The sequence below is a fragment of the Xenopus laevis genome, chromosome 4L (genome assembly GCF_017654675.1).
Source record: "Xenopus laevis strain J_2021 chromosome 4L, Xenopus_laevis_v10.1, whole genome shotgun sequence".
NCBI lineage: Eukaryota > Metazoa > Chordata > Amphibia > Anura > Pipidae > Xenopus > Xenopus laevis.
The window spans coordinates 16,732,340-16,744,288 of NC_054377.1; the positions used below are offsets into that span (position 1 = coordinate 16,732,340).

The 11,949-nt window shown below is 40.8% G+C and overlaps 1 protein-coding gene across 1 annotated transcript; it reads right to left on the reverse strand.

Annotated features, from left to right (window-relative positions):
• Positions 1-538: 538 nt before the first annotated feature.
• Positions 539-8,297, reverse strand: tnni2.L (troponin I2, fast skeletal type L homeolog). Its single transcript, XM_018257478.2, has 8 exons — positions 8,187-8,297; positions 6,080-6,110; positions 4,693-4,696; positions 2,585-2,626; positions 1,974-2,102; positions 1,683-1,772; positions 1,145-1,321; positions 539-1,001 (listed from the first exon to the last, which is right to left on the reverse strand). Exons 2-8 carry the CDS (start codon positions 6,088-6,090, stop codon positions 906-908), a joined length of 549 nt encoding a protein of 182 aa, XP_018112967.1. The 5' UTR covers positions 6,091-6,110; positions 8,187-8,297; the 3' UTR covers positions 539-905.
• Positions 8,298-11,949: the final 3,652 nt, after the last annotated feature.

An 11,949-nucleotide genomic window follows, 5' to 3' on the forward strand; every position in this document is an offset into this window, starting at 1 on the left:
TCTTCCTTTCTTCTGAGAATGCCGCCTTCTCATGAACATATGCTCCCATTGGATTCCTTTCCCTAATATTCATTGTTTTTCCTTATTCTGGTTGGAATATTTAAACTAAAAGTGTATGTTATGTTGTTATTATTCAAACCATTAACTTAACCTTAATGTAGTCAATGGATATGCTGTGGAAATGGCACTGATGAAAAAAAAGTGTCTGCCAAAGGGAAACAGGAGAAGTATGGGGCCCAAAAACGCTAATAACCCACTGGCTTACCCTTTAAAACTACTAGCGGGTGGGAGCACTAGTGTCATACAAACTGCTTGCCTTTTATGTGTGAAACCCTGCCATATGCACATAAATAACGGTCTACTTCAAATAACCTTCTTTTAGGTTTGTAGTTGAGTGTCAGTATTATCCACAAAATAATGTTTACCCCATTGGTATTCTGTGAATTAAAGGCTTTTTGTAATGTGGGTATGTGGCCCATTCCTTAGCGAGCTAGACAGAATAAATATTAACCAAAAAAAGAAGAAGCCACCAGTGCTATAGAAGAAAGGAACGTGACGTCACCTCCAGATCAGGTATCACCAACTTTAAGGGATGTCACAAGCTTTATTTACAAGTTTATGTTTTCACGTCCGCATAACACAACTGCTGCAAAGCCAATATAGAGGGGACCCAGAAATTTGAGCCCCTCCTTGAGTCCATAACATTCTTTAAGACCTTCTACAAGGGTATAAAGTGGAGTGGTGAAATATCCAGGAGTGGGGAGGAGGTAAGACTTCAGTATCCCCTTTGCTGCAGGAGAGTGAGCAGCAGAGGAATTTACCCCCTAGTTAACAGAAAAGTTAAGTTATGTTGGTAGTCTCTGTAAGATAAGGGGTTTAAGATGGCAGTGGTCTTGGAGAAGAGCTTAAGCCTCAGATTCAAACATCTTCTTCCTGCCTTCCATGCCAGATTTCTCCTCAATGTTCTTACGCCAGTCACCAACATCACGGAGATCCTTCTCCTGGAGATGGAAAGAAAAGAAATGTTAAATAACAGTTTGTTTGCTTAATGGTTTCATTTTTCAAATAGGCTATTGAGTCTTGATGAGCTCATAGGATAAATGGCTGTAAGGATCGATAGCTAGATAACTAGTTGAAGACTCACCTTGTCAGTGTCTTCCTTCTTGACCTGTTTGAGGTTGGCACGGAGTTCCATGTTGACCTTGTGCTTGGAGCCAAGCAGAGCACGCAGCATAGCATCAGCTGACATGCGGACACGTTTAAGGGCGGGCCTCTTGAACTTGCCACGCAGATCAAACATCTTCTGGTTCAAGTCTTCCAGCTACATGGGCAACAAAAACAGTCACACAGAGCATAAAGGAGAAAGTGATCCTCTATGATCATCATAAATTGACAACTGGACAAGAGCCTATGAAAAGGGATTGGAGAAATTAGACATAGATAGTCCTAAATGGCATAGGTTATTCTATAGGCCCATGGTGAAAATAAGGTTAGGTAAATGGGTATTCTTTTAGACTATGAGTCCACTATTGCCTAGGCCCACCGGGAGATACTCTAGTAGGCCCCTCTGACCCTGTCCATTGATATAAATAACCATTTGCTGAGTCTTATGGGGGAACTACAGAGCTACTTGAAGTAAATATTTGTAAATCTGTTCTTCATAATATATGGAAGCTACTAACCTCCTTTGTGCTCTTCTGGACTTTGACTTCTGTGTCATATCTCTCCTCATCAACCACATCAATTTTGGCATGCATCTTCTTGCAGAACTCCTAGGCAGACAATGTGAGAAAGAATAAATTTCACCAGTAAATGATGCACATAAAATATCATATCATGTGACAGCAACTCCACTCAACATGTTTTTGCATAATGAAACAATATGTCAATAGTAATTACATTTACACAAAATTCAAAAACCATTAAAACATGTAATAAATGTATATAATCAAGTCCTACAAAGTTGGTTTTACCTGGAGATCTGCCAAATTGCTTGGCAGGCTCAGGGGTGGGCAGTGCTCACTCAGGTAGGCTTCCTTCTCTGCGGCAATATCAGCTTCTTCTTTCTCAAGTGCAGTTTTGGCCACCTGGAGCATCAAGCTCTGCACAAACAAGAGATGAGGCGTAAGAACAATGCGATGAAGGAAGGACCAAAAAATTGCTCTGGGGAGAATAGTGTGCATTTATGTTTGTGGTGGAACAATTGCTTTAAGATGCCTTATTGAAAGAGAATTGAGTAAGGGATGGCAGGGACTTAACGTTAAAGTAGCCATGTGATTGGGGAATGGTAAAAAAAACTTCAGGAGTAGTAGTTAGTGTAAGAGCACTCTATTGGGATATAGGTAGGACAATTCAAGAGAAGATGTGCTGCTAAATGGTCAATGAATGAGAGGAGGGGGTATATTAAGCTGATATGCACCGAGAGTAGCAATTTGGATAGAAAGTGTTTTTCGGCACTCTCTGCCTATGGTAAGGATATTATATACTTTATTTGGGTCACAAACAAATATAAAAATTATTTATGGAGGCCCATATAGAACTTTCTTTAGAGGGTCTAATTGTTCTATATTCATGTATAACTTACCTTCAGGTGGGTTTTGCGAGTATTGGAGAGCTTGGATTTCTTCTGCAGAAACAGAAACGAAAAGGTTATTAGCATTTTTATGATAGAAGATTGTAATCCTAAATCTTTTAAAAAAATATTTAAAACCCTTCAACACCCAGTAAATCCATCTCATTTGTACAGTCTCTTTACCCAGGGGCAGATTTATCAAGGGTCGAAGTGAATTAGAGGGAATTTTCTAAGTTAAAAAATTCAAAATTCAAAGTAATTTTTTGGATACTTCGACCATCGAATAGGCTACTACGACTTCGACTCGAAGTAAAATCGTTCGACTATTCGACCATTCGATGATCGAAGTACTGTCCCTTTAAAAAAAACTTTGACTTCAATACTTTGCCAAATTAAACCTGCCAAAGTGCTATGTTAGCCTATGGGGACCTTCTAGAGCATTTTTCTAAGTTTTTTGAATTCGAAGGAAAATCGTACGATAAAATCGTTCGAATCGTACATTTCGAAGTACGAACGTAGGATGCTAAAAATCCTACGAATTTACCTTTGAATGTTGAATTAACCTATTAGACGGTTGAATTTCGAAGTTTTTAGCACTTCAAAATTCGACCCTAGATAAATCTGCCCCCAGTGTTCAAAAATGTTGCTTTACTATGAAATCTCACTTTTTTCTTACGAATATTTCCATGTGTAATTTATACGTCTCTTTATGTATTATGGCTACTCAGTTATATTACTGGCACACAGGCAAAAAAAACTATGTGAAATTACTTTGATGGTAGGGTAAGATGGAAAGGATAATAGTCTCTGGGAAGGGACTGTGGCTGTAGGATAGCAGGTATAGTAGGGAGAGATGGTGCCTATAGTAACAGTGGGATAATAGTCTCTGGGAAGGGAGTGTGACTGTGGGATAGCAGGTATAGTAGGGGGGAGATGGTGCCTATAGTAACAGTGGGATAATAGTCTCTGGGAAGGGAGTGTGAATGTGGGATAGCAGGTATAGTAGGGAGAGATGGTGCCTATAGTAACAGTGGGATAATAGTCTCTGGGAAGGGAGTGTGAATGTGGGATAGCAGGTATAGTAGGGAGAGATGGTGCCTATAGTAACAGTGAATAATAGTCTCTGGGAAGGGAGTGTGACTGTGGGATAGCAGGTATAGTAGGGAGAGATGGTGTCTATAGTAACAGTGGATAATAGTCTCTGGGAAGGGAGTGTGACTGTGGGATAGCAGGTATAGTAGGGAGAGATGGTGCCTATAATAACAGTGGGATAATAGTCTCTGGGAAGGGAGTGTGAATGTGGGATAGCAGGTATAGTAGGGAGAGATGGTGCCTATAGTAACAGTGGGATAATAGTCTCTGGGAAGGGAGTGTGAATGTGGGATAGCAGGTATAGTAGGGAGAGATGGTGCCTATAGTAACAGTGGGATTATAGTCTCTGGGAAGGTACTGTGGCTGTAGGATAGCAGGTATAGTAGGGAGAGATGGTGCCTATAGTAAATGTGGTATAATAGTCTCTGGGAAGGGACTGTGGTATAGCAGGTATAGTAGGGAGAGATGGTGCCTATAGTAACAGTGGGATAATATTCTCTGGGAAGGGAGTTTGACTGTGGGATAGCAGGTATAGTAGGGAGAGATGGTGTCTATAGTAACAGTGGTATAATAGTCTCTGGGAAGGGAGTGTGACTGTGGGATAACAGGTATAGTAGGGAGAGATGGTGCCTATAGTAACAGTGGATAATAGTCTCTGGGAAGGGAGTGTGACTGTGGGATAGCAGGTATAGTAGGGAGAGATGGTGCCTATAGTAACAGTGAGGATAGAAAATTTTTGTCAGCCCTTTCTTATTTGTATGAAACTACTACTACATTACATACATATTACTACATCTAATGTATTTGAGAGAATATTCTGTGGTAGGTCTTATGTGGTCCAATTTAACATTCTCAATGTCACCTGACCTGCTGCTTTTCAGTTCAGTTGTTGAATTACAAGTCCCTGCAACCTACTGGAATATGTAGATCAACAACAACAACATATAAATAAGAGTGTTCTACCCAGCAAAGACAGCCCCTTTACTGTCACAACATGCACTATGATAAAAGGAAAAAGAAGAACTTACGTCACTAATCAGAGGAGAAAAAAGGGAAATAAAAAAGAAGAGGTTAGAAATTAAAGACAAACACAGCACAATTTACTAAGCCAATATTAGAATACTCTCTGACCTATGCTGCACAAAAGAACCATATCTTTCCTTGAATAGAGAGAAAATTATATTAAAGTTATTATTGTGTGCATAGTGCAGGCCTTCAATGTATATGTATATTTATGAATATAATCGGAGGCTGTTATTATGATTTCCTTCAGCAAGCTATCCTATGTTGCTGATTGAGGTGTATAGGGATGTACCGAAATGGGATTTGCTGCTGAATTCAAACCAAGATTCAGATTCAGCAAAATTCTTTATTCAGCAGAACAGAATTCTACCCTTTAATATCATATTAAAGCCCTGGGCAACTGAAAGCAGCACCCATGATTCTGTTTTGTTGATTGAACTCAAATCTAAATATTCTAATGAGGGTTCTGTCCTTGGGTGTAGTAAGAACTGTCTAGTGATCTATAGCAACAAATCCAATGTTTGCTTTCATTTGTCCAAACTGCAGTAAACCAGTAAATGCAAACTGCTGATTGGTTGCTATTGGTTACTGGACCTGGAGCAAAAATAGACTTGCTGCTAGATTTACTCCTAGTATTTTATGTATTGAGCTGCTAGAAAGCTTTGCCCTGGTATCTTACACTCTGTTTCAAGGAGACTAGGCTGTTAATAAATACTATAGGCAGAGAGCTGGATAAAGAATATACAATATCAGTGATAAGTGATAGTCATATCTGCACAATATTAAAAATTACAAATAGATGGAGGGATAGAAATAGCAGATGGATAGATTACAGGTTAATAGAGATAGATGATAGGTAGATCGATTGATCGATAGATAGATGACATATAGATTATGATAGATAGATAGATAGATGATAGATAGATAGATAGATAGATAGATAGATAGATAGATAGATAGATAGATAGATAGATAGATAGATAGATAGACAATAGATAGATAGATAGATAGACAATGGATAGATTGATTGATAGATAGATAGATAGATAGATAGATAGATAGATAGATAGATAGATAGATAGACAATAGATAGATTGATAGATAGATAGACAATAGATAGATTGATAGATAGATAGACAATAGATAGATAGATAGATAGATAGATAGATAGATAGATAGATAGATAGATAGATAGATAGATAGAGGGTAGATAGACAATAGATAGATTGAAAGATAGACAGACAGATATATAGATGTAACAGATTGATGGTTAAATAGATAGATTATTGACAGTCCAATCAATGGATACATGGATATGTATACATATAGGTGAAAAGAATAAAAACAGATAGCAGACAGACATAACATGGAGACAAACAGATTTCTACTCACTCTTCACCCATCTTGGCGGTTTCTGTGATACCTGAGCACAAAACACAAAGGCACAATATTTCAGCACACAAAGTCCTGCGCCCCAGATTTAGCCCCGCAGAGCTGCAAAGAATCCCTGTAAGGAATACGCTGAGCCCCAATCACATACCAGCCAAGGCAAACACTGATGGTAGGATTACTCTGAAATTCCAGAATGAACTCCCCTCCTTGGATCTGCCTTCCTCTGCCACCGCTGCCCCAGCCTCTAAATAGAACCTTGGCAGGGGGAGCAGAGATGGGACACCCCGCCACCCTTTTTGAAGTCATCTGATCCCTCGTTGGATATATCAGAAACTTTGCAAGACTTTCCGAAAATATCCCACGGAGCCTTTAAGGAATGGCAGCTGTCTCACCCCTTCTAATGAGGTCACAGGTGAAGAAACCTCAGCCATGTGTTCATTCCCTTTCCTTGCATTCATGCACTGACTCTCATGGGATCTGGTTTCACATCCTAAATAAAAACCACTGGGTGCCCTATAATGCCGAGTTTATTTACAGTTTGCATGCGGTATAGTATAATAATGCTGAGTATATTCATACATTTCCCCAGAATTCTTCTAAAAGAAAAACCAAGGGTCTGAATCAGGCCACAGGTCCTGTTTTGTGCCTTCAGCACAGGCAACGTGGACAGAAGTTCTCCAGATTTAATAAAATCTCCCAGATCTAGCCTGGGTGCTTCTACCAAAACCTGGGAACCAATGATAATTGGACTTGCTATGGGGGAAAAGAGTAATGTAACTTTTTGTGCAGGATTGTTTTTGCTAACATAGCCATTACAGAGCGAATATGGGGTACAGGGATACATGGTAGAACAATAGGGTTCAGCAGGCTGATAGGGATACAGAGTAAGATATAGGGCATTATTACAGGTATGGGATCCTTTATCCAGGAACCCATTATCTAGAAAGCGCCAAGTTACAGCATGACTGTCTTCCATTTTATCCAAATAATCCACATTTTTAAAAATGATTTCCTTTATCTCTGTAGTAATAAAATAATACCTTGTACTTGTTCGAAACTAAGATTTAATTAATCTTCACTGGAAGCAAAACCAACCTATTGGGTTTATTTAATGTTTGAATGATTTCCTGGTAGCCTTAACCCAAATTACAGTAAAATCCCTTATCCTGAAAACTCCAGGTCCCGATCATTCTGGATAACAGGTCCCATATCTGTATATATATATCTTCATACCGGCAGCCACCAGACCCTTGCTTATCCATACTTAAAACATATAGGCTATTTATGTTTAGTGCTAGAAAAGGGGTATTAGTACTGTCATGATATATTATATATCAGATCCAAATGTGTGGTTATTAGTTCCATGCATGAGATTGGTTAGTGTAAGTGTCTTCTATGCAACACAACAGTTAAATACAATGAATAAGCAGCATTCTATAATGGTACTGAGTGTGGAATAGCCTTTTTGCTCTCTACGGAGACTATGAGGCATAATAATGACATGGTGTAAAGATACTGATACGAGTGAAAGATGTATAGGAAATGTATAGAGAATCCGTATCCATTAACCCTTTAATTAACAGTCTCACAACGTCTATTCATACAAGACTTTGATACTGGGAATTTGAAGCAGTTAATAACAATACAAATGTAACACCTTAAATGTACAGTATCCCTCTATTATTCCAGGTAATTGCATGTGAATATAATCTCTTACACAATACAGTATAGGGCTGGTGTCATTAATATATACAATTGCTCACGACATGAAAGTCTGCAACTTTTAGGGTTAACCAAATTATGACTGGATGTTGGAATATAAATACATAAAAAATATAAATTTTTGTTTTCAGTAAAACTGAGCTTTAACAGCTTATTGTTTTAAGGGTTATGAGAGTTAATGAGGTTAAAATAAATAGGACTGATGCCGGTTATTCGTAGCCATGGTGGGCTAGATATTGTAATGATTGAGCTAGGGGAATAGGGGGCTTGGATACAGGCAGAGATCCCTAATTAATCTCATGCACATATTGTTGTGAGAAATATAAATCCATTTATTGTATGTACACATGCCACTGCCTATTCCCCCAGGCAGACTGTTCCTTACCTGACCCTCGTAGACTGAGCCCTCTCTATGAAGCAGGGGTGGGACTGTCAGCGCTGTGTTAGTGAGGGGGGTATTAATGTGCTGGGGAGGTGCCCAGGGGTAAAAGTGTCTGGCTTAGTAAGGACATGCAAACAACCTCGGCCCAATCACAATGCAAGTGACACAAATACTTAGACCCTCCCTTGCACCTCATCTTAAGACTTAACCCCGTATCTGCTGGTGGGCAGCATTGTGAACTGCAGGGCATTCCTTAAATAACATACGCCCCAAATGCCTGGTGTAAGAGCACCGGTAGCATCTTCACTTATGGGCAGTGTGCTTAACCCCCTGGGAGGGTACCGATGTAGGAGGCATCTCAGCCACTAGAGGGTTAATAAACTGTTCCCTGTAGATCGAATTACTTTGCCAAAGCTGATACTTCCCTCTTTCTTATCCCCCCAACCAAAACAGCTAGTACCCTTCTAAGGGTCAGGGCACACAGGAAGATTCGGGGAGATTCGTCGCCCGGTGACAAATCTCCTCTTCTTTGGGGCGAATAATCTCCCCGAACTGCCTCCCCTGCCTGCTTGCAGGCTAAAATGTAAACCGCCGGCGGGATGGTGATTCGTTTTCCGAAGTCGCCCACAATTGCCTCACAAGAAAACTTAGGGTGACTTTAGAAAAATGAATCGATCCGAGTGTCGTCCCGCCGGCGATTTACATTTTAGCCGGCGGGAAGGCAGGGGAGGCAGTTCGGGGAGATTAGCCGCCCCGAAGAAGAGGAGATTTGTTGCCGGGCGACTAATCCACCTGAATCTTCCTGTGTGCCCTGACCCTAAAGTGTAAATCGCCAGCGGAATGGCACTCGGAGTGATTAGTTTGCCAAAGTTGCCTGAGAGGAAACTTCGGGGACTTCCGAAAAGGAAGCACTCCGAGTGCCACCCCGCCGGCAATTTTCATTCTAGCCAGCGGGGAGGCAGTTCGGGGAGATTAGTCGCCCCAAAGAAGCGGAGATTTGTTGCCGGGCGTCTAATCTTCCCGAATTACAACGTCTCTGCCCTTAATCTCAACTATGCAATTTATCCCCAGCAGCTTTCACTTCACACCCAATCCACGCTCACACCTGTCTCTCTCCGCTCCTCCAGCCCCTGACAGAACAGCAGGCTGTCTTATTCGATAACACTCCCTTCTATTTGTTTGGGGTTTATTTGTTTAGCAGACACATTGATAGTCATCTGGCTGGTAATCCTGTAGGGTGCTGAAGAATTTGCTCACCCAGGGCATTCCTATATTACTGGCCAGATACAGACAAGAAGCAGTGGAGTGCTGACCTCTCCTGGATATGATGCAAATCAGCATTTGCCTGACTTCTTGGACCACACGGGCTCCTCCAGAACACACACTCCTGGCCCTGTCAGTCACACGAGTCTCCAAGTGTTTTAATTCCTGCACTAGCAAAATAAACTTCACTTCAGTGTGTGCCATTTGCTTGTGTCATTCTCATAGGAAATCTGAAAGCAATTTATGTTTGCACATTAACGTCAAGGCCTAAAAAGACTCATGAGTCAGTGCTATGGCACTCGGCACAATAGCTGTGTTTTTCCTCACAGTTGCCCCTATGTAGATTTACATATTAATAGCCCTGTCAGGGCACAACAATCCGATGATCACTTATGGGTGTGCCATAACCCTAAGGCAAAACAAGACAATGCACATGAAATGGACCAGATATAAGAGGAAATAGAAACTGTAAAGAGCAACAAAATGTTATAAACAGGGTCGGAATGGGCCAGTGGGTAGGGTTGCCACCTTTTCCAGAAAAATACTGACCTACCTATATATTTATCTTTTTTCCCTGTTAATAACATTGGGATTAACCATCATTTTTACTGGCCAGTCTGGTAAAATACCGGCCAGGTGGCAAGCCTACCAGTGGGAACATGGGAAAAAAACTTGGTGGGCCCTGGCTCTTTTGGGCCCAGCCCAGACCCACTCCCTGCACTGCCTCTCCTTACCTTCCCAACCTCGGACGCAGTGGAAAAGGGTGCGAATGCACAGCGGGAGGGGGGTTGTGTTCTGCAGCGGGTCTGACTTTGCAGCTGGGGGGCCCGGGGGACGGTGTGGGGGGCTCCTGAGGCTGTGACCCAGTGGGCCCTGGACAGGGGGGTCTAATGCTGGTTACAAAACATTTATTCCACTACATGGAAAAACTATTGCTTTATCCTGTCGATGTCAGGGTACAGGGCGATTCTGGGGATGCTTTTTCTATAGCATAGCTAGAAATGTAAATTCTACATTGTTGGTATGCTTACAGGGGTGGATCCTCCTATGTGATAGAATGGCTAAATATTTTAACATTTTAGATTATTTGTCTTCTTCTTCGGATTCTTTCAAGCTTTCAAATCAGGGTCCATGACCCCATCTAAAAAAAACAAATGCTCTGTAAGGTTACACATAGGGATGCACCGAATCCAGGATTCGGTTCGGGATTCGGGCAGGATTCGGCCTTTTTCAGCAGGATTCGGATTCGGCCGAATCCTTATGCCAGACCAAATCATTAGGGGCGGGGAGATAAATTGCGTAACTTTTTGTTTTCCCCCCCTAATTTGCATATACTTACGATTCGATTCGGTATTAGGCTGAATCTTTCACAACGGATTTGGGGGTTCGGAAGAATCCAAAATAGTGGATTCGGTGCATCCCTAGTTACACATTTTCTGTTATTGCCAGCAGTGCTCCAGGGGTCCTTTCTAATGCTGTTCCCCCTTGCACCTTTCCAAGCGCCAGAGCAATTGCTATATCCCTGCAATAGCAAAGCTGAAAATTCCGATTTGAAAAACTGAATTTCTGCTCTTGACGTTACAAGGAGTGGCTTTTTGTCACCCCTAGTAACTTATGGGCTACAGAAGCCTGAGGCGAGATAGCAGCAGCCCCCTTTGTTATTGTTACTTTTTAATTCGCTTTCAAATGGGAGTCACTGACCCCATCTAAAAAACAAATACTCTGTAAGGCTCCAAATTTATTGCTTCTTTTTATTACTCTGAAGCGGCCAAGTAAGAGTCATCGCTGAGTCATTTAGGGTTCAGGTATCTCCAGGTGTCACAGAAGCACCCAAACAGTGCCGATGCTAGCAAATACAATTTTAGGGGTATTATCTCAAAAATGCCCAATGTTTCACTGTGGATTCAACCCTCAGAAGCTTTAATCTTTTCTTTAATGGGGTGGTTCACCTTTGTGTTGACTTTTTAGTATGTTATAGAGTCGCTAATTCAAAGCAATTTTTCCTTTGGTCTTTATTTTTTCTTTTTTATAGTTTTTGAATTAATTGCCTTCTTCTTCTGACTCTTTTCAGCTTTTAAATGAGGGTCACTGACGCATCTAAAAAAACAAATGCTTTGTTTTATCATTATTGCCACTTTTCATTTCTCATCTTTCTATTCAGGTCTCTCCTATTCATATTCCAGTCTCTTATTCATATTAATGTATGGTTGCTATGGTAATTTAGCCCCTAGCAACCAAATTGCAGAAATTACAAAGGAAGAGTTTTTGTATAAAAAGATAAATAACTCAGAAAGCACGCAAATTGTCTCAGAATTTCACTTTCTACGTCATACTAAACGTTATTTTAAAGGTGAACCACCCCTTTAATACTAAATAGGCAGCAACTGGGGAGAAAGTAAAGGTCTAATCATATAAATAATGATAATGCACTTGAATGTACAGCCTAAAATCCCAAAACATTTCCAAAACATTTTTCTGCCCTTTAAGCTGAAGTTTAATGACT